Below are 24,166 nucleotides of genomic sequence, written 5' to 3'. Positions count from 1 at the left end.
TTTCCATGCGGGGGAAAAAACTTAAAAAATTTTTTTTCTGTGCTATTTCTATCTAAAAATATGACAATTTGACCCCCTCAGAGCTAATTCTAGAGTGTGTATGCTGCAAATAAACTGATTTAGCTCAGGAATATTGAAAGCAAATATGGTATAGTATTTTAAAATAAAAAATTTTACAGATGCATGATATGATTGGATTGTACCACTAGTAATCATATAATGCACCATGCAAAGTACAATTCATAGACCTAGTTTTAAATTCAATTCTAATAAGTAAACGGATTCGATCCTGTTGGGGGGAAAGTTGAAGCACTAATCCAATCACTAATCCGATCTTCATTGCCATAAAAATTAAGGCCCGTCTACTTCCTTGGTACTAATGATGAGGCTAAAGAGTGTATATATTTTTATTTACGTATTCAATAATACGATGCTCTGTTCAGTGAATGATGTTCTTCTGCCACTTGGTGGTGCTTGCCAGTTTCAGAATTTGTTTCTTGGTGGCACTGTAACACTAAGTACAAAGTAAGCTGAACAAAATCACAGCATTCCTATTGGAAAGGCTTTGCTTCAAACTGTTTAATAATTTAAAGAACCTCTGTGGAAGCAACTGCTTTTGTTAACTAGTCACAACCCGTAATTAACTCCTTTGGAGTTTTAAGTTACTTTGGGCAAAATGTCTTAGGAAGAGTACATATTATTAGAAAGCATGCCAAAATTTTACTTAGCAGAGAATTCAATAACAGTTTTACTCAGCTAAGAGGTTCCGTAAAATTCTACTGCTATAGCCAAGCACTGATACCCTAGCAGGTCCTGTTTCATTATCATAATTCCTGCATAAACACTTTTAAGGACTTTGCCTTCAGTTTCAAGCATGACTTATTTTCATAAGCCTGATTAGTTACCACACCAGCCTTGCTATGGAAAATGACATGTCCTCACTTTGAACTGGGGAGTTGTTAAATCTTGATCTAGATTAGGCGTGTATTTATGTTGCCCTCTCTGCTGAAAGAGTGCAGCGAAAAGACATCTCTGATTCCTTGTTTTTGCCATATCGGCTGTCAGCTCTATCTAATGGGCATTCCGTTTCCTTAAAGAATTTAGCTGCACTGTCTAGAAGCCGATTTTCTGATGCCTCCAATGTCTGGTCAAATTGATCTGTTTTAATGGAGTCTTCGTCGGTGAGGAGCGCGATGCCACCGACTAGAATGCTGGGATCTGCTGCTTAATTGCCAGGAGCGAGAGACACAGAGATTCAGAAATCTTTGGAGGTGGGCGGGGGGATGGGGGGACTCTCCGGGCGGAGGCGGAGATATAAGATAAAGAGATGGGTTTTACACAGAAAAAAAAAAAAAAAAAAAGATTTCTTTGAGGCACTGAGGTGCTGCACGATCACATCTCTCAAAGGAGAAGTTAAAAAGCAAGGAAGTGGGAGCAGGTTGGAGGTTAAAGTACTTAAAAAGATAGCTTGGGTATAGTTTGTTTTTCTGGTGGAGCCTGCAAAGGATAGATAGTCTCTGTTTTCAAAGGGTATTGGTGCCTCTGTTAAGTGATTGGGAATGGACGCTAATTGCCTGTGAGATGCTATCACTCAATGTTCTTCTAATTTCAAGGGACACAGGAGAGGGAGAAAGGCAAGATTTAAAAAGAAAAATAAGGAGGAGATGAGGGCTCTTGAAATAAAGGAAAGAAAGAGAGAGAGAAAGAAAGAAAAACAGAAAGAAGAAAGAGGAAGGAAGGGAGGGGTGGAGGGAGGGAGGGAGGAAGGGAGAGAGGGAGGGAGGGGAAGGAAGGAGGGGAGGAAGGGAGAGAGGGGGGATAGAGAAAGGAGGGTACGGGAAGAGAAGGAAAAAAAAAAAAATCCTGAATCACAAAACAATCACACAGCATAAAAGACACTGAATAATCACATAGAAAACTCATCCAAAACACTGTGCAACAACGACCCGGGTCACGAGAGAAAGATGCTCCTCTCCATCCGTGTCCCGGGAAGCTCTGTGTCCCATTCGTTACTAGAGACTAAAATACCATTAGGCTGAAGAGTGTTGTCTAACTGCGTGAAGAATGCAGCAGACGGAAGGCGGGTCCCATTACGCCGTTTGCCAGGCGCTGGCTGGGGCCAAAGAAGAAAAGGCGCAGAACAAGAGACTTGCCGAGTGAGACCTTCTTGCCTCGCCCACGTCTCTGGCGATCCGGCAGGGACCCGCGTAAAGCTCCCAGGGCCACAACCCGCGCCGCCAGAGAGAGCCGCTCCTCTCAGACGCCGCTTCCCGGCGGATGCGCCCGGCCACCCGCCGTGGCTGATGCAGAGCAGCCTTCCGGCCACTCTCTGACCACCTGTCCCGACCAAATCTGTCCTTCGAAACACATTTGCCCGCACCTCCCAGGCAGCCACACAAATAGGCTCCCGGCTGGAGACGAGTGTTTGGTGGGGAGAGGGCTTCAAACCTTCCACTCCTCGGGCTGATTTCTGGGTTGTGAGGGGCCAGGGAGGGGAGGGGAGAGAGAGAGAGCGGAGAGAGCCTGGCTGGCTGCTTGAGCCCGCTCGTTGAGCAGCCTTAGGTTCGCAGGCTCCTGTGGGAACTGCTGCTTCCTCCAGGCCAGCCAGCGCTGTACTCACACCAGCGCCTCTCACCCTCTCCTGCTTCCTGCTGCTCCCTCCGCGGCGATATCCCCGGCCTGTATCCCGTTACAGCCAGGCGGCGCGCTCCCGCACGCTAGCGCGCCGGGCGCCGGCAGGACGCCCTCTCCTCCGTGCCCTCTTTCCCCTCTCCTCCCTGCTGCGACCGCTCCTCACCTCCCCCCTCGCCAGCTCCAGCTCCGAAAGACGCCACCCAGCCGCGGCGGGCGCTCGCAGCCCGGGGTCACGCACGCAAGAGGGGCGCGAGATCTGACCCAGCGCGCGGTAGGGGGCGTCCTGCGGCGGAGAGTGAAAGGGCAGGTGGTATTTAAAGGTGTGGGAGTCGCCCGCTCTGAAGCCCGCGATTCTCACTTGAGCCATCCCCGCCTAGCCCCACTCGGGCCAGCGCCTGGTGAGCCAGCCCATCTGTGGCATCGGCCGTCGTCTCCTCCTAGCACCTCCTCGCCGACCCCTCCCTCCGGGACCTGCATCCCGCTCCGCCAATCAACGCCCGACTGCCTCTTCCCACGTGATCCCGGGCGGGCTAAGGACCTGCTGCTTCCCAAACGCCAGAGGGATGCGGGCGGCAGAGCGCGAGAGGCGGCTGCTAGGCTGCTGGGCGCTTTGACTCTCCCTCCACCCAGCCCCCTTGGGCTCCTCTCCTCTGCCCTCTGGACTCCGGTCTCCTCCTGTTGCCCCGGCTCGCCAGAGCCCTCTGCTTATGGCAGCAGCTTACGGCGTCTCCGGTGCGGCTTTTCGGTGCACGACCCTCTCGCTCCCGGGGCTGAGCCGGGTCACTGGATGTTGCTGAAACTCTGGAGATCATGCGCGGGTTTGGCTGCTGCTTCCCCGTCAGGTGCCACTGCCACCGCCGCCGCCTCTGCTGCCGCTGTCCGCGGGATGCTCAGTAGCCCGCTGCCTGACCCCCGCGATCTTGTGTTCTTCCGAAGCCGTTTGCTGCTGCAGAGTTGCGCGAACTAGTCATGGTGCTGTGGGAGTCCCCGCGGCAGTGCAGCAGCTGGACACTTTGCGAGGGCTTTTGCTGGCTGCTGCTGCTGCCTGTAATGCTACTTATCGTAGCCCGCCCGGTGAAGCTCGCAGCTTTCCCTACCTCCTTAAGTGACTGCCAAACGCCCACCGGCTGGAACTGCTCTGGTAAGTCCAGAACCCCAGCCCCCGACCCCTTAACCCCTCAGAGGAAACGCGCGTTTCCAGTACAGACCAACCTCCCCAAGTGCGTCTCCCCAGCCCCTCGACTCCAACCGCTCCAAACCCTTGAGACCACCGACCTCCACCCAGAGGAGCACAGAGAACTGTTGCAGGCCGCTAAGGAAGGGGGCGGGGGTCCTGGGGAGGACAGAAAGTGCAGGTGTAGGAACCTTTGCATCCTTGCACTTAAACTGGAGCTGCGGAGATTTTAAGAAATATTAAGCGGGATGGTTTTGTGGATTCACTGAAAAGAGCACCAATCCTTGGGGAAACATTAAAACAGAACCTTTTCTGTCATTAAAGAAAAAAGTCTAGCAAAAAAGAGAGAGAAATAAGTTTATGAGAAAGAACGAGCGAGAAAGCAATAAATCAAATGGTGACTGCAGGGGAAACACTGATTACTGGCAAAAGTGCCATGAGGGTGCACTCGTCTGGCATTCAAGACCAGGTCACAGAAATTCTAAAGGAGCTTGTGTTTCAAGAGATTCAGTTACTCTCTCTCTCCCTCTCTGTCTCTGTCTGTCTCTCTCTGTCTCTGCGTCTCTCTCTCTCTGTCTCTCCACACACACACACAAACAGGCATACACATCCTCCTTCTCTAGTTGGCTGCAAAAGACGTTGTTTTTGCATCCCCGAATTGCCTCTCTCTTGCCTCCCCAGGCTCCTAGATGGTCGAAGGAAGTTGAGACAACAACCATTCGCCCGTCTACCAGGCCGGGCTGTGCATGACCAAGGCCGGGCAGGCTCACGCGTAGGCGGGCGGAGGGCAGAACTGACCCCACTGGGCGCTGACTCCTCCATTTTTGGGCAGGCTTCCTTGGAGTGCGTCAGGCGCTCTTCTTGCTTGCTCGGGTCCCTTCAGAGTCTGAACGCGAGAGCTCGGCAAGCTTTGCTGTGCTGAAGCCTCCTAATTAAATAGCGCCCGAGGATGGGAGTTGCTGCACTGTCCGAGTAGCTTCGCATTTCAGTATGACAGCCCATAGTCTACCGGCGGGATTGTGGTGTGATTTCACTGGCATTTTAAACTGCATTAACATGCCTGGGTATTGTCCCCAAGGTCTGGTCTGTTCTAGTTTTAGCAAGTGTGTATGTAATTTTTCATCTTCTGTATATATAATTCCACCTAAGTTGAATCTAGCTCTGAATAAAGTGGCTTTCGGGGATGTGTGTGAGCTGAAGTGTATGTAACTTTGGAGAAGAGGGAATGACCAACTGTAACTTATAGGATAAAAGAATATGTCGTCCTGGGTAGTTACTGATGTAAATTCCACAAGGAAAATTATTATACATCATTGTAGTTTGCGCTTTTTAAAGACAAGTTGGGATTTGCAACCCTGTTAGATTTGGGTCAATATATTGCCCTTGTTCTGTTTTTGGCGATTTCTAAATTTGGCATTTTTATAAAACTCAGCATGTTTTCTTTAACTTATTCGTGGCTCATGCATGCATATATGTTATTTTGGATAGACTAAGTTCCACTTTGCAGGTACCTAATCACTTTTTTAGGTGCTTTATCATAGGAACATTAAGTAACCTGCAAAATCAATTGTTTGGAATGTTGATAGCTTTGTAGCCCAACATGACTAGTTTGCTTCATCCCTAACTATGGTACTGTTTTAGGAACTAACTTAAATATGAAATTGGGGTTGACAATCAAGAAATTCATTATTACCAGATATCTTGTAAGAATCTGCAGAAACTAAAGAAAATAAACTGGTTTTCCAGGCAGATTGTCAAGAACCTGGCACCCCCCCCCCCTTTACCCCTGTTAACTTGGAGGTGATCAATCTTCATTTGAGCCAGACAGACCATCAGAGAAAAACACTGTGCCTGTTTATCTTTATTATTGGGGCTTTGTTTCCTCTTTGTCTGGAAAAATTCCAAATAAGGGGTTGTTGCAGACCTTAAAGCAAAAGAATGATTAAAGATGAAGAAATGGTAAAAGGCATTCTGAGACCATCACCAGCTCTTTTCTAAAATGTGAAGTTTGGGGGTCATAAACTATAGTCTACTTAATGAGAAAATAATAAGGAAGCTAAGAAGCAAGTGTTAAATATTCATCCACCACTACCAGTATTAACCCAAGCTAAAATAAAAGAACATTATCAAAAAAGCTTATTAAAAGACAATTGACTAGAAAAGAATAGTGAAAAAAAGAAACTAACATTAATCACTTAACTAGAATTTTTTGGGGTTGTCAGTAAAGAATGACCTTGCAGTACAGCTGTGGTTGTTGGAATTAACATTTAGGGAAGTTCTTTCAAAGCTTCAAGATATTTCTTTTTTTGTTCAAGTCTATAACATTTAATGACTGGTGTGTTCTCTTTAAATTTGAGGTTATGATGACAGAGAAAATGATCTCTTCCTCTGTGACACCAACACCTGTAAATTTGATGGGGAATGTTTAAGAATTGGAGACACTGTGACTTGCGTCTGTCAGTTCAAGGTAAGAAGTCTGGTATTTGCATCTTCTGATTCATTAATGAAACGACAAAGCAGAGATCTTCTTTTATAGCCCATCACTTGGCAATTTATAGCTATGCAAGCTAAGAGGAAAGCTGGCACCAAACAAAAGCACTGGCAAGAGAGCCAACTGATGTCAAAAAGGCACAGCTTTTTGGAGAAATGTATGTGCCACAGTTATAAATGCCACTGAAGGTAGAAAGCTTCAGGTTGTTCTTTTGGTGTGTCAAAGGAAAATTATGTTTCTGTGCCCCTTCTAACATGCATGCTATAAGTCAACTACTGGGGATAATAGTCAAAATCATTGCTGGATTAGAAGTGTGGATTTATACTTTTGTTTTTTTGATTGGGGCTATCTTCTTTCGGTCATATTTCTCTGTTTTAATGGTCTTGGGTTTTATTATCCTGGCAATCTGGTTAAGTTTTTAAATGAACTCCTTATCAATGTGACTTTAAAACTACTGTGCTAGTTTGGAAATCACAGCACTTATTAATATTTGTCAACTTTTCATGGATACCACATTCAATTACAACTGAATCTCCCAGGAATCCAAAAGAGTGCAAATAGACAAAAGTTATTTCATAAACATGAGGAAGATGTGCTTTGTCTCATGTTAAAAAAATAAATAAAAATTAAAAGAGAGAGCGATTACAGTTGTGGTATTATCAAAACTAGGTTATTAGTATTTATTAAAGATAGAACTCAATGTCATTATTATAGTCATCATCTAACAAATGCTTTCTACCATGTGAAGTATAAGCCTTTTTTTCTCTCAATATGTTTTTATAATTCAAGTATTAGAGATGCTGTACTGATATCTTACGTTCATCTTTGAGTGTTGTTGAATTACTTTGTAAAATACACTTCAAATCTAACAAACTGTTCAACTAGAAAATATTCCCATTAATGAAAGTATATACCGGGGATAAGGGAAAACTTTTCTAAGATTGTAAGCAAAACTTTAAAAAAAATTAAAAAGGCTATAAAACAAATAAAATATTAGAATTCAAATTCAGGTCTAAAATTTGTTATAGTCCAATTGTCTCTCAGTATCCACGGGGATTGGTTTCAGGACCACCACAAATACCAAAATCCAAGGATGCTCAAGTCCCTTATATAAAGTTATGTAGAATTTATATATAACCTATGCACATCCTCCTGTACACTTTGTCATCTCTAGATTACTTATAATACAATGTATATGCAATGTAAACATTGTAAATACAATGTAAATGCTATGTAAGTGGCAAATTTAAGTTTTGCCTTTTGGAATTTTCTGGAATTTTTTTTTCTCGAATATTTTCTATCTGAAGTTGGTTGAATCTGTGGATTTGGAACCCCCAGATTTGGAGGGCCAACTGTATGTAATATTTAGAATTGTTGATGAAATTTAAATATTTTAGGTTAAGTTCAACCTCCCAGTGAGAGAAAGAAGGGAATTCACATTTCAATATGGTTTTGAATGGCTTATAGATAAGCTAGAAACTTCTTGGACATTATTTTTTTCTTCCTAAGAAAAGTAATAAACAGCTGATATTTGTAAAGTGCACCACCACCTGGTGGGTAAGTATTGCTGTGCCCAGGTTACAGTCATTAGACCATACGATAGTGTTGGAAACATGAATACATATTTAATATTCATGCAACACCAATTTCTAAGGTCTCTAGCCATACTGAACAACGTAATTATGTTCTTTCAGTGAACTACTTGAGAGAGATGGAGCATAAGAACTCTGCAAGTCATACTTCATACAAACATTAACTAAGGGGAAAATATAGTTAGATAAACCATTAGTTAAAGGCCCACAGGATTTTGTGGATTTTTCCCTTTTCAGTTTGTAATTCCCAGAAATTTTTCTTATTTTCGTAACCAAGGGTAGACATAAGAAGTGAACTCATATACAGTATAAAATGAACCAAGAAGAATGTTCCTCAAATGGAAAGCCATAATTATAACAAGATTTCGCCAAGAGAAAGAAAAAGAGGAGTTCACAAAATTCTAAATGGATGCATGCTACTAAAAGAAAATTTATAATTTTCTTATTAAAGAAATTGTGTTCAGTTTTCAGGTTGCACAGAGCGTTTTGGTATAACTTTTATCCACAAAGATATTTATGTTTTTCATGCATTCGGTCAGCCAGTTACATTTGTCATTAATTTAAATAATTGTTGAGTGGTATAGATTGTGGGGGGCGGAGGGAGTGAATGCGAGTTTGAATAAGAAACTAAAACGTAAATTTCCTTTTCCTAATGCCTGTAGCATTTTAAATTTACTACTAGATTACTGCTGCTATTAGTTTGTGTGTTGCAAAGTTGTCAGTCTGTCAGGAGAAAATAAACTTTTCCCTAGTGGAAAATTTAGACTCTGTACATACCAGGAATAGAGAGTGGCAGAATTAAGTTCAAGATCACAAGTTGTGCAAAGAATAATAGATATTTTAAGCTAAGAGTATCTTGACTCAGTACTTTCCAATACTTTCAAATGAATTTGAGAATTTTTTTTTGCCCAGTCTGATGAAAAGGCAGATGTCCTGAAAAATCTATTTTTCTATATACTGTTCTAAACTAGCTTAGGTCATCTCCTCTGTTTCTCCTGCTTTCAGATACAAGTCCAAATTCTTCTATTCAAAATGGGTGCCAACTGTGGTCTTTCTGGCTGAGAGATAAATTTCAAAGAGAAGTGGGTATATGAGTGTATAATATATGTTTTTCAGTTTGGATTACAATTGGAGCACTAAGGTGAACAAATATTTATCTTCACTTCTCTTAGATGATTTATGATAAGCATATTCTACCCTTCAAACACGTTATCTCATTTATTTCTCACAATTGAGTGAGATAATTATTTTCTCCTCCTTTTACAAATAAGGAAATTAAGACCCATAAATATAAATAACTTACCATTAACTGGTGATCCTAAAGCAAGAACCTAGGTCCTTTGACACCAATCTAATTTTTTCTAGGACATTATACACGCAAATAAAAACATTATAACAACAACGAAAGTACCAGTTTATTGTAGACAACTCTTGATATCAAAAGTAGTACAACTAATTCTTGGATGATGATATGAGTTCCAGAAATGGCCTGCAACCTCATGCATCCTACCTTCCTCTCTGTATACCAAATGATATCCTGGTCATTCTGGTAAATCCGTTGTGGTTTGATAATTTAGAGACAGTGGATGGATGAATGGGTGGCCGGATGGATGGACGGATGGATGAATGGATGGCTGGATGGATTAAAGAAGGAAGGGGGGAAGAAAAGAAGACACATATGCAGCTATTCATAGATAGCACTGGTCATATCAATTAGTTATGTAATGATCAATGATCACTTTATAATTTAAAAATATGATGAAGCCTTATGTTTTTCAGGTATCATTTAATTCAAATGTGAAATGTTTTCATTTAATAAGCCACGCTTTAGATCTGCAATTGTTCCAGTAACTAGGACTGTATAACAAATTGCCCAGAACTTAGTGGCTCAAAACAATGAACATTTATTTTGCTCATGAATCTGCAGTTGGACAGGGCTTAATGGAAGCAGCTCACCTCCTGCTCCTCTTGGCGTTAGCTGAGCCGGGGAGGGAACTCAAAGACTTGGTTCTGTACTCTTCTCAGGACTCTCACTCATATACTGCACTGTCAGCTGGGGACCTTGGTCCTTCTCCATGTGGATCTCTCCATTTGGACTAGTTTGGGCTTCCTCATAGCACAGTGGCTGGGTTTCAAGGGCAAGCATCCAGAGAGTGAGAAAGAGCCAGGTAGAGACTGTATCCTTTAACGACCTAGCCTCAGAAGTCACACAGAGTCACTTTCACCACAGTCACAGGCCTGCCCACACACTTAAAATCATAAAAAATTTTCCATAATGAAAAAATGTAGTCACAGAGAAGTAAAAGTTACCTATGGAATGATCAAAGGATTGGGACATATGTGGGTTTTTTTATCTCTTTCTTTTTTGGAAGAGAAACATGCCATATCCTAAGCCATTATTCCTAAGCCTTTGACAACCGGGAATATAACAGAATTCACTTAACATCTGTGGAGCGCCTTCTATATGCCAGACTCTATGGAAGGTGCCGACAATATATAAAATGTAAGTTATACATAGCTTCTAGTTGCTGAAATCTCAGTTAAAAGAAATTCTTATTAACCAAACAAGCAATAAATCGTATGAAAAATTTCTCACATACATTTTTTGTTCATTTGTAGCAAAACAAATTCCATATATTCATTGAATCCACTGGTGTGACATGTTGCTGCTTTCTTAAGCAATGTGGACATTTTGGAACAAAATCATTCACTGAAAAAACACATATTTGGAAAATAAACTTAAGATTTTTAAAACATCTGAAGGAAGCAGAATCACTTTTCCCCTGAGAGGAAGTTTGGACAACACATACATTTATGAGCTTAACCATCTGGCCCTGAGTCTTGTTTTTTCTCTACCAGCCAACTATGTGGCCTTTAGCAAGTCACCTAACATCTGAATCTGTCCCTTCCTCTGAAACTGAGCAGTATTCATGATTACCACTGAAAATTATTTCCAATAATTTGGCATATTTTAATGTAGTAGTTAGCTTATTTTTTTGCACTTAGGGTTAGCCTGTGTTCCTTTGTTTTTCTAATTTTAGACACGCATGCTTCAGTGTCGATGTTAGATGGTAACTCTGCTAGTTAAAATATAGATCATGAAAGGCATATAATTTACATTTCTTTTTATAAATGAGTATTCCAAAGCATTTTGAAACATGACTCTTAATCCTCCCAAATGCCCCAGTTAACCATTTCGAATGGGGGAACTAAGCTATAAACTTGTTAAATATTTCATTTTTGAGTGATATACACAAGGTCCTACACTAAGGCAGTGAGAGAAATGGGAGAACCTGGGAACAGACTTCCACTCCTGAGCCTTAATGATTTAGAGTATGCTTCCTCCGTGTGTTATTCATTTTAATGAGTGCAAGTCATGGTAGTAAGGGCCAAATACATCGTGCTGATTATCTACAGTTAAGCTCTTTTCAACTCCATACAAATCTTCCTTTTGGCTTGTGCATAGAACTTGGCAGCTCTGTTTTTAGCACTGTTCACATTTGGCTTACTACATCCTTCAGAAGTGGCATATGAGCACTTTATCAGTTTATTCGATATTTTAAGATGCATATCAGCATTGTGTACTAGCACTTGACAGAGATAATAAATACTTCCCACCCCTCACTCCTCATCTTCTGACTACATCTGAATAATCTACAGAAGTAGATGAGAAGGATAAATAGAGAAATTCTAGGTATTAGAGAGAAGAAAACATGGGCCCAAGTAATCTACACACAAAGTATTGTAACCAGGGCTGGAGATGGAGATTAAAAGGTAACCTGGGGAAAAAAAAAAAAAAAAAGGTAACCTGGGACAAGAAGCTAGGAACCAAGCATGAGAAGCTAACTAGCCCAGCCGTTCACACTAATTATGACTCTCATCTGCCTACTGAAAAGGTCAGCAAGTCTACTGACTATAATATGTTACCAGCTGGTCACTTCTTTCTTGTCCCTCTTCCGTGTTCTCAGATACCATTGTAGTGGTAGTGGGTCCTCATAAATCCTCCCTACATTCTCCTGTCCCCGATGCTGAACACAGCCCGTTTATCAAGCACCTATACATCCACCTGCCTCCCTGGCCATGGTTCTGACATGAGCACCACCTCCATTTATTTGGTGTCTCTTCAGTATTGCTTATTGGAAAACTCAACTCTTTACTGCCATTTTCTTATTGCCTTTTTTTTCAGTAGTGATAAAGATGTTCAGTTTTATGGTAGGTCAGTTTTCAGGTATATATATATTTGGAAAGCTTGTGGAAGAGAGCCCTTACACAGGTATCACCTGGTCAGAAGTGAATTGCCTACTGAATTAGAGATCCTCCTGAGTGAAAAGTTCCTATCAAAATAGTTTTTAAAATATAATAATGTAGATAGACTGAGTCTGGTAGCCATATAGTGTAACTGTGGAAAGAAATTATTATATAGAACCTTCCAGAATGTCTAGATTAGAAATTGTAGAAATAAAGATTTTAAAAATATGTCATATTTAAAATATTTCAATCATTTTAATCATATTTAAATAATTTCTAAATAGATATGATTTAGTATCTAAATTATCCTGTTAGCAATTACGGTGATTATGAGTGTCATACAATTTGAATTTACTATTAGGAGAATAGTACATAACTATTAGTTAAAAATTATATTTAAGTTTTTCAATAATAGTTGTAAAGTCAGATTCAAAAAACTGTCATTTCAGAGAACATTGTCTTATACCATTTAAAAAATGGTTAGGATGGTTAAGCTATTACAAAAAGGCAATGAACAAGAGCTAAATGGTTGATTGGTAAGGAAGTACAGATATTGTAAGAAAATGAATCTCAGGTTTTTATCATCAGATTATGACCATATTGAGAATTTGCTTTTTTGCATAAATCCTTGAGTTGAATTTAACTTTTGATAGAGTTTTAGGTTTATTATCATATATATTAAAACCCTAGCCATCTCACTTAATTATTGGTTTATTTTATATGTGTTATGAATTAGCACATCAAAAATCCAAATATTTTAATAAGAAGTAAAAAACAGAAAAGTGTTTTCACATACATGTATATGTATGATTTGTTTTACTTAGTTTCTGGCATGGGTGAGTATTTATAAATAATCATCTTGATCATTACATTTGTTATAATTAAACAATGTAACACATCTGTAGATAATCACATCAGTGGCGTAATTAGCAGGTATAGAACACAGCCAAGTATCTCTAATGCCTTAGAGTGTGATTACATTATCATGAGTACACCCTGTAGGTTGCCTAATTTCCATTGTAAAATGTGTACATTTTTGTAATGAGGTCGTTTAAAAATGAACTTTTTGTTTTATGAAATATAGGTTAAGTCATACTTTTGAATAATCAAGTTTACATATGGTTCAGTAGTTGTTGATTTTTTTTTTCTGTATTCCATGGTCTGTTGTTTCTTTCTACACTGTATCTACATCAACATCCAATGGTCTAAAAATATATGAAAAATTAATTAGGAATTCAAATGTCTTATCCAAATATTTAGAAATTTGTAAAGATTCAAATTCAACAGAGGAAAAACATACTAAGGAGTAACTGAATTCTTTGGCATTTCAGCTATATACTTCTGCTCCAAACACAGATAGACACTATTTTTGAATAGCTTGAATACTGTAACATGTTCTGATTTTTTTCCACCAAACCATATGGGCCACATATCAGAAACAAAATTAAATAATACTGATGCATTTGTTGTTGTATCTTTTTATTATTGCTTGTCCTATCACTTTGTTGGAATTGCCTGATCAATTTAGAAGCTCTTTTTCCCCCTATCTGAATCAGATGACTTGACGTTGCTTTTGTGTATCTTTGAATGGTGTCCTTACAAAGTCAAAGACTTGCTGGATACAAGGGGGATCACTGAAAATGAAGACAAGTGCTTTCTTTTGTAAATGATGACTTCTGTTCAAGATGTCAGAGGCATGCAGACTCCAGTACTAACCATAGGCTTACATCTGTGTGCTCCCCAGTGCAACAGTGACTATGTGCCTGTGTGTGGCTCCAATGGGGAGAGCTACCAGAACGAGTGTTACCTGCGGCAGGCTGCGTGCAAACAGCAGAGTGAGATACTGGTGGTGTCTGAAGGATCATGTGCCACAGGTATGTATGTGATCCTGAAGACTCCCGAAAACCTTCGGAATGGATTCTGAATCCAAAAACCATGTCTTGCTTTTCATGTTATGTCCTGTTTATTGTTATCCAAAGACATAATCCAGACTATATATTATTAGCTAGACAAGCCTCTTATTCTTTCGTACAAAGTATGCATTATTCTTATTCTATGTCTTTTTACATTTCAAGTCACTTCTGGAAGAAAGATAAATGTACCATAAGGACATTGGTAGATTTTAATATGTATGTTATTTAATGAAGTACAGACAGCTGAATAACATAATTAGAAATCTAGATTGACTGCTCAGTTTCCAAACATAAGAAACTTATCTATGCATGAATAAAGTTTGTTTGTTTGTTTGTAGCAATAGGATCGTCTGGTGGGAGGCAGTTTGCAGATTTGGGTTTGGAAGTTAAGATGTGTCTAACCTTAGCAGCCCTACAAAATACTCCTCTTAACAGTGAGCAGATTATATTGAAGAATGTATTGGTGATAGACATGACTTCTAATGACATCTGTCCTTTCTGACACAGTCAGCCTGGGCTCCCACAAAGCTTTTTAGTTATATTGTACCAAGAATGCTCTAAAGAAAGTAAGGAAGAAGAGTGACTTCATAGGCTCTTTGGTTTTTCAGGTTTTCCTTTTGAGTACAATGGTTATTAGAGCTGAATAGCATTACAGGAAGGAAAAAAAAAAGAGGAATACAGCCCAACTTGATAAAACCATGCTGTAAAATGAAGCTGAGTTTTCAGGTTAGGCTTGAAACATTAAAGTCACATATATTAAAGAAACTTTAGTGTCCCTTGATAGTTGTTCTTAATGGCAAATAAACATCTTTCTGGAAAGTCATAATTTCTGAGGAATTGGAAGGTATAAGCATATTCAAGAAAAATAATAATGATATAAGGACTTTCTTCAAAATTGGAAATATAGAATAGTGTCAAGAAAGGTCTATTTTATTGAAAGTCTCTCTCAGATAACAGGTATTTCTATTCTAGGGAATTATATTAAAAATTATGTGTATGCTGGCTGGGGCAGGGTGGTAAATGAGCAAGAGAAAGTCTCATATTCTTTAAAACAGGGGTCCCCAACCCCTGGGCCACAGACCAGGGTGAACCAGCAAAGCTTCATCTGCCGCTCCCCGTTGCTCCCCATCGCTCGCATTACCGCCTGAACATCCCCCCAACCCCTGTCCGTGGAAAAATTGTCTTCCACAAAACCAGTTCCTGGTGCCAAAAAGGTTGGAGACTGCTGCTTTAAAAGATTATCTTAGGCCTATTGATTGTTAGCAGTTGACAATGTTCCAGGTTGTACTGGTGACTACCGAAGTTTCTAAGAATTAGCAGAAGAGAAAGGTATCATTCCTCATGGACAATGATGTAGGCTTTTTCGTTTTGGTTTTGGTTTTTAAGTAGTCTTTTCTCCTATTTGATTCTTTGCCTCACAATGTGGATGTCCTTCCTGCAAGGGTGATTGGGAGGCAAGTTGGACTGGTGCACCACTTGCTTATTTACTAGAGCTAACAGATCATTGCCATTCAATCTATGAGTGAGAAGTAATGCATGGAAATAAGAGCAACATGTGAGAGTTATTGGACCAGGAATGATGTAGGCAAATACTAGAGAGTACTGAGGAATGGATTTGCTTATTCAAGATCACATAGGATATCTGTGTGTCTCTGACAATAGCCAATGAGGATCAGTGGGCAGTAGTCACAATAAGCAGCCATGAAGTTATGGGTTGGCTAAGAATGGTAGCAAAATCTCTCTTTCTTACTTTCCAACCTCCAAGTTCTTGTCAGCACATGCAGTCACATTCTTCTGATTCATTCAGTCTTTCCATTCTAGTCCCTAATGTGTTGGTTGTACTATGAAAATAAACACTTGACTAAGTAGAAAATTTAATCACAACTGAGTAATCCATCCCTAGCTTATTCACAGACTTAGATTTCTGCAGGATTTAATTAGTAAGTTGGTCTCGCTGAATGCATCTTCCATTGACTTGTAAATCTAAAAGCGTTTTGATCTGAATAATGATGGCGGGACCAAAGTAATTTTGATTAACCAGGTCTGACTGTAAATAAATTGGAGTTCTGACTTTTGATCTAAAAGAGATTCTCATTCTTTTCTTCATAGATTTTCCTTTTTTTTTTTTTAATGCTATTTGACACTGAATGGAGATGACAAGTTGTGATCTCTAGGAATAAAAGGCAGTAGAAGATATAACTTTATATTTATTACATTTCATTGAACTTACAAATCATATTTTGTCTGGAAAATGGTTTCCTATTGGGCAGTCTGCTCAATAGCCTCACTGTCAAGTTCACTTTTTTGCCTTATAAGAAATGTATTGACTAGAAGCCCAGATTCAGGTGCAACAGCATGACTTCTTTTCTTAGGTGTTTCTGTCTCACTAATAAGGCTTTAGTAGGCTACTTGTCTCTGGTTTGCAAAGATGATTCATTTTATAGTGAAGAAACCATTAAAGCTTCCCATCACTATTTTATAATGATGCCATAGACTTAAGTGACCATTTTTTTTCAGTCTATTCCTCCTTTCTTCACTAGCTACTTAATTTGGGTCAAATCAAACACAAATTGTCTTAAGAATCATGGTCCTTGATTTTTAGAAGCATACATGGGGAATACAAGCCAAAATACTACTGCCATTTTTCTTGATTTTCTCCAGCCATATGTACTTAGCAGAAAACGTATAGATGAATAGGCAAGATGTTCACTCAAAATTTTAATTATTATGTTCTAGACATAGTGATAAGCATTTAAAATGTGCTGTTGTGCAGTTATCCTCAAAATAGTCCAATGAGATAGACATTACTATACCCACTAACTAGAGGACCAATAAGCTTAGGAAGGTTGAATAATGTTCCTTATGTTATCCAATGAGTATGTTTGGAGCTTAGAATACATAAGCTTTTATGCATTTTCTATTATGTGTGTGGAAGTATAGATAGCTAAACAAGACATGGTTCTTGATTTAAAGACGTTTACACTTAGTGGGAAAGGAATAAGAAACTATACACATTCAACTAAAACACAGGTAGAATGTATAATGCTGTTAATAGTACAACCTGTTATTAGCCTCTGATGATTTTATAAGTAATACTGAATTAAGCTTTCAAATTAATTCAAATAAAGTCAGTTAAAATTCTAGCTGTGAAAAGATACAAAAAGGAGACTTGACAAATGTTGACCATTCAAGCACTGTCCTGTCCAAAGTGATTGTGCTAATTAGGACTCAGTTCAGTTGACAGGACTATTTTCCTATTATAGAGATGAATGCATCAGCCTTTCTTTATCTGTTACCTTAAAACAATCAAATCTTATGATTAGAATCCTTATTTGAGTCTACATTTACTAAGAAGGGTTTTTATTATAAATTGTTTTACCAATTAGCTTGCCTTTAAGGAAAGGATAGCCTGGCCCAATGACTTGCTCCTTAGTCATGTAAGCAGTTAATGACTTGACATTCTGATTTAATAAAGGGTTAAACCTTGTGAATTTAGTTAGTCTGGGTCTCCACCAAGGCTGACAATTCAAACTACTGCTCCTTCATGACAGTGCTAATGTCTAACATAATGACAAAGAAAACTACTGGGGAGGCATCCATTCTTCCCTGTGTCAGCCTTCTGTAGATTTTCATACATCATGCCTCTTTCTATGAGTGCCTCTCAATAAAGTGTCATGGAAGCAAACAAGTAGAAGTAGTAGTTTATTTTAATTGGTCTAAAACAGCAAACACTAATTCGTAGCAGTGGCATTTGATATAGGTCTTGAACCTTGAACCCTAGTTGAGATTTCAATGTAAACTGAGGACATATCAGACAAAGAATACTAGTATTAGTCTTATTTCCCAGTATTAACATTAAAAATATATAGCCAAATGTATTTAGAATGGAATGAAGTGGGGAGACAGAAGGAAGATGATGTCTCCACTTAACAGGTGGAAGCAAATGGAAACTCCATGGTCTTGACTCTAAACTAAGAAATTGAGTGTTTCTGGGAAATGAGTTCTCAGAAATTGACAACTTTCAGGAGTTGTAATTATGTGGGAGGGAGGGGAGAAACTTGGAGAAAGAGAAAGGCAGAGGGAGGTTATTGTCTTTTCTGCCAGCATCACCTAGGGTATAGCCACTTTTAACCACAAAGGCAAAAGTTAAGCTCACTCTTCCACCGATTTCAAAACTGAAAGATGCTTTTGGGTGCAGATAGACTCACCCACAATTGTAGTATTTGGAAAACATATTAGCTCTCATATAAAAAGATATTCATTTTTAAACTGTTTTTCCCTTTGTCATGCAATGTACAAGAATATAAGCCTTAATTATGTGTTTATTTGCCACAAGTCTTAGACTGTTTAATTTCTGTCTCACTGATTGCTATAAGTATCTCATTTTTAATTTTTTGTGTTAAAGGCACCAAATTCATCTTGATTAAAATAAAAATGTGAAGTTTTAACATAGTCAAGTTTAGGAATTATTCCAAAGCTATATAATACTTTGTTCATGAAGTTTAAGAATGAAAATAATAAAGAATTTATTTTATAAGTTATAGTATAGAAATTAGATTGATGTGAATGTTTTTCAAATTAAATATTAGTATTTTTTTAAAATTATAGTACCGTATTAATGGAGAAAGTAAACATGAATTTTTTTAAATAAAGTCATACACATTTTTTGAATATGTTTTTCAAGCATAAACAAATTATTTCCTTTTTTCCCCCCAGATGCAGGATCAGGATCTGGAGATGGAGGTAGGAGTTGCCTTTTTATATATTTGAAGACTTACATGTGGATATTATTCATGGATATTTACTTATGTATTTGCCATCTCAAATATCTGAGACGAATTCACATTTTGCATTCTAGGAAAGGGAAGACAAAAACAATCATTCTCCATACTAAGTAAATGTATATACCATGCAAATTATTTGATGTATTTATGAATATATCACATTCATTTATGTGTTTGTGTTTGAGTTAACTTTGAGATAAATCTGCATGTCAAACTTCCTAAAAGAAGCCTCCAAGCATATTTGGCAGGACAGAAAACTCATGAGAAAATAATTTAAATATTGGGTTTTTAAAATATATAATTACAAGGTATTGATATTAACACATACAGAACTATCATGTATATAAGAACATAATTATCAAATTAATAGTTTGAAACTGAAGGAGCTTTAGTTCATAAAAGTAAAAAAGATAAACTTGAAACCAGTGAAAATAAGATAGTGTCTTTACTTCTTTGATTAAATTAATCTATAGTTATTTTTACTAAAACAAGATATATGTTTTCCTGATTTAGTTGTGTGTTTAAAGAAGTATGTAAGATAAGAGACAGGCAGAAACTTTCAAAATCTGATCTGACATACTTACTGTCAAATAAGATTTTATTTATGGATTGAACCTTCATTGTAAATTTCCCAAACTGCTTCTCCAAATGAAATCCAAACAAAATTCTACCTTTATACACAACAAGAAAAAATAGAAACAACTAAATATAATTTCAACAATAATAATGAAAATAGAATGAGTAAAACATAAACATTCTCTCAAGGCCTTGCTGAAGTTGTATAAAATGATTAAATGTATGTTTCAAGTAAATTTTAGTTTTTAAATGAAGAATTTGATAAAAGATGAGGAAATGAAGGCCTTGGAGTCAGGAAAGTCAGATCTCTACTGCTCATCTTATCTGGTTTGGGCAACACTTTAAAAATTTATCAAGTCGCCCTATGTAATGAATGAAAGGCTTAACTAGTTCAAATAAGCAACACCCAGAGAATAAAATTAGAGCAGCATATTGGAGCACAATTTTTTTTCATAAAGACTAAAACTGAATAGGAGTCAAGACTCAGTACCGTGAGAGTATGAATTTATTTCCATGTCATTAGGCATATGACATTAGGCTGTCATTTGATGTTAAGACAGTCTTTTACTATTTCTAATAAAAATTTTTTTCTCTAGCTGATTAATATAGTATTCCCAAGAAAACTTCCCTAGAAGTTTTGAAAAGAAGAGCTCTAGGAAAATTAAATTTTAAAGAGAAAAAGAAAGGAAAAAAGATAGTTCCTTGAGTAGATATTTCACTATTGGAATATTAAGAAATTAATCAATTTTTTTTAATGTTGATTTTGGAAGGAAGCAGGTCTATGCAAAATTCTATATATTTTCCAGCTATTTAGTTTTATGTGTAGACTACTTAATTTGGCAGATACTGTGTTGTTTCAACTGTTCCACTGTTCACACAATGTCTCGTTAATTTTTTAGCATCTTTAAAAACAAAACAGAGTGCCTTCATTGCTCCTTTTGTTAAAGCATCATGGTATACGTTTTTCTAATTGAGTCTTCTCCTCATATCATACATCATTTCTTCATTTACTTAATAAGGTGTAGTGGATATTCAGACACTAGTTTCCAGTTTTTCGTTCACTGTAATTAGCACAGGCAATTGACAGTGAAGTCAACCTCACTCTTCCTTGTTGCATTTTATATTGAAATCTTAGGTTCATTATTTTATCTTGTGATCTGAATAAGGTGATTTTTTAGGAAATCATTTTAATTTCATGAATATGACATTTATAACTTAAATTTCATATATTAGTTAGAAACTACTTTCATTTATTTTTTCTCCTTTTGTATTTTTACTCTTCCTTTCAATTATAGGTACTTTATAGTAACTTGGAGAAAAACAAAAAAAAACAAAGCAACTTCTTAAGAGATAATTGCTTTGAGAAGAAAAAAAAGCATATAACCTTTGCTCTGAGAAGAAAAAATAGCATATAACCCATTTAATTCTGAGTTGTATTCTTTTTAAAGAGTTGTTCCGAAAGTTGTGGTAAATGAGTATTTACTTCTAGCTGCATAATCCTTTTTCATTTTTAGTCAGAGACACAACAGTGTTTTTGTTTTGTTTTTACTGAATTAATTTTTTCTAGTCTATGTGTTACTTTGCTCTGAAATACTAATGGTTTTAATTTTCTGTAATTTTTTTACTCTAGTACAAAATGACAAAAAGCTTAATAACTAGAACCTAAAAACACAGAGAGACCTGCACAGTTCCATTTCACATATCCATTGGATTGTACATAAAATACGTTTGACTTGCTACCTCTGCTATACAGAGGACGGACTTGCTCTGTATTCTGACTGAGTTCCTATTACCAAAATATCAGAGGAGCCAGAATCAGTTTCCTTTGAATTAACCAGAAGTGATTGAATTACCTGTGATTGTTTGGTTAATCCAACAATTCTAGCTAGTGATCGTTCTAACCAGTCTCTGTAGGATATAGTCTCAATAACGTGTATTTGGTTAATAATTGGGGCATCTTTGCAAGCACTTTGGATGGTTAATGGTTATTTTTCTAATTTCTTTTAACAAAAATTAATATAATTCCCAAATAGAGTGCACTGATCTGAATAGTGAAGCGAACAATTTTATTTGGAAAACACTTATGTGTATGACTATCATAAATGATATCATTAAACCTCCAAATCCAAAATCACTTTAAAAATACATCAATTTTTACTTTTTAGATTGTCCTATATTCTTAAACGAATAAATATTACATTAGCATTGAAGATTAGACCTGATTATTTTTAAAATAATTTAAGTTTAGCTCATTTGCACAAGGTCATATCTGTCATTTACTGCACTTGAGGGAACATTTTTACTACAGTATAAAAGGGATCTAAATGTTTCATAAAATTTACGTTAACTTGTTTGTATACATTTTATAGAGGGTTTAAAAATCTTTATCGATTTGTTTATTCAGATGAAACAATTCAAAGGGCTTATTACTTTATTTAGTAAAACATGTTTACCGTGTCTTCAACATGGTCTGCAAAATGTGCATTCATTCATCAAGGTAATTTGTAGAGTAATAAGAAACAAATACTGCATACAAATCTTAAAGGTTGGCTTTTCCCATTTCAGTGACTGTATCCTCTTGTTTTAGTGTTTAAGAAAACTCATTAATACAAAGAATAATTTTGTATTATTAATTTTGAGCATAAGACCAGCTGTTTATGGAATTCTTTGTTTTCAAACAAAAATGTTTAGTTGGAAAGGCATCTACATCAAAGAATCTTTTGGATAGCCTCATACTTGAAAAATCAATTCAGGATAAATTATAACTAATTATATATGTCCGATAGGAAAGTAGTATGTGGTCATGTGTGGACCAAATTCCAAAGAATTTTAGAAAGTAGTAGAAAGAAAGGGGTTGGTGTTTCAAGTACTTATATATGTGGAGATTGAATGTTGTAAATAAGAAAACAGGTGTGTGTAGGAGGGTTAATAACATCTTCTCCACCCACAGACTTCCTTAAGCAACAAACACTGCAGTAAGGAAGAAGTATTAAAGGAGCCTCCTTTCAAAATCTAAGGGTGTGTGGGTGATTAAGGGATAATTTTTAACACCTGCTTTTCTTTCATTGTCTTTCAGTCATATTATAAAGATAAGACAATGAATATTTTCCATTACTCTTAACAATTATTTCTGGATTAACTAGACTTTTGATAGATCCCTAAAAACAAAAAATAAGTCCAGTAAAATAACAACTATATTTTAACTATTAAAATAATTATAAATATATTATCCTGCTAGAAGTCTGGAAGAATTCATGATTAAATTTTAGTAACATCTTATGGGAAATTGTATGATAATGTCTGTATAAATAAAATGTCTCTAAGATATACAGCATAGATACAATGGGTATATTTTTAATTCATGAGGTAAAATGAAACACTGGGCCTACTTATACAACTTATACAATTATATAGTTTTAAGAGAATTCTTTAATAATTAATCTCTTTAATTAAGAGATTAATGTCAGATATGTACAGCAACAAATCAAACTAAATTTACATTCATTATTTGTATAAAGTCTGATTTTTATTTTAATAATCCAGATAATTGTTATTATGATGACTTTCACGCACAAAATCGATTATGGTATGTTTCTATTTAATGCAAAATTGTCCTGTGCAAATTATCTTTGTATAATATTACTTGGATGTACATAATTAAGACATTTATTTCATATATACTTTGGATAGAACAAGAAATATTTACATTGCAACAAACTGTCAACCTTAGGCTGTTTCTGATAGGTAGATTGCTAAAAACTAGAAAACAGTATTGTAACAAGTTTGAGAACTTAAAAATTATTTTTAAAAAATTCTTTCTAATTTTCTAATGTCCATTGTTTCTAATGTGGATTTGATGCTATTCAGGAATTAAGTTAAATTGAACAAGCCTCCTATAACCTGAGGGCCATGGTAAGGTTTCTGGAGCTGTAAAGCTGCATATGACACAGTTCTTTACATTCTAGGAGATTTACATGTAAATTCTTTTCTTATCACACAATGGGAAAATTATGATTCTAATTATCAAAAGAGAAATAATCCCCTGTAGAAATAAATTGTTAAGTATACTGTAAATAACAAGGAATTGAATATTCATTCCATAAAATATTCTTATATCAGGCTAAGTAATGTTTTCTTCCATGTTGCTATACCCATTCCCTTTCCTGACCTCAATCCGTACCTTCTCCACCTTACTGTCATGGTCAAGTTCTGGCAAGCACATGTGCCTCACCATGTGTTTTCTCCATTGGGTACACATTACAGCCAAAGTCTGACAGGCATCAGTTGTAAGCAACTTCATCTGAAATACTGATTCAACTAAAAAATTCTACCACATACGCAAGGTTTGAGATTTTTCCAGGGCAATACATGCGGGGAGGAAGCAGAAACTATCCTTGCGTTTGCTGTCCTACACCTTAGAGCTGCTCTTCTGCCTGGAGATGAGTTTATAGATATCAGAACCACAATTGAAATTTATCTCAGGTTTTCATGGAGTAGAATCCATTTTGCTTTCTCTATACCTCAAAGAGAAACAATATTGTGATGTAGTAATGAAATAGAGGTAGGATGAATGAAGATAATGGAAAATGAAATTGGAAAAATATGAAAGAAGGAGGGAAACAAAGTGAGAATGATGGAAACTGAAAAGGGAGAAGCCTTTGTTACCAACATGGCTGTACTTTGTCTTCACACATGACTACCATCTTAAAAGTAACATTTTTTTCCCAGTAGAATGGTAATAATTGATTGAATTT

At 37.2% G+C, this 24,166-nt stretch overlaps 1 protein-coding gene across 1 annotated transcript in view; it reads left to right on the top strand.

Annotated features, from left to right (window-relative positions):
• The first annotated feature begins 3,236 nt into the window (after positions 1–3,236).
• Positions 3,237–24,166, top strand: part of TMEFF2 (transmembrane protein with EGF like and two follistatin like domains 2) — a 249,686-nt gene continuing 228,756 nt past the window's right edge. Inside the window, exons 1-4 of the mRNA XM_007171450.3 lie at positions 3,237–3,775; positions 6,166–6,275; positions 13,884–14,013; positions 18,769–18,795. Of these exons, the coding sequence (XP_007171512.2) occupies positions 3,604–3,775; positions 6,166–6,275; positions 13,884–14,013; positions 18,769–18,795 (439 nt within the window). The 5' untranslated portion in view covers positions 3,237–3,603. The remainder of the gene's footprint in view (positions 3,776–6,165; positions 6,276–13,883; positions 14,014–18,768; positions 18,796–24,166) is intronic.

This window comes from Balaenoptera acutorostrata, chromosome 8, assembly GCF_949987535.1.
Source record: "Balaenoptera acutorostrata chromosome 8, mBalAcu1.1, whole genome shotgun sequence".
NCBI lineage: Eukaryota > Metazoa > Chordata > Mammalia > Artiodactyla > Balaenopteridae > Balaenoptera > Balaenoptera acutorostrata.
Note: the sequence above shows the minus strand (reverse complement) of the source record. Positions and strands in the feature narration are given on the sequence as shown.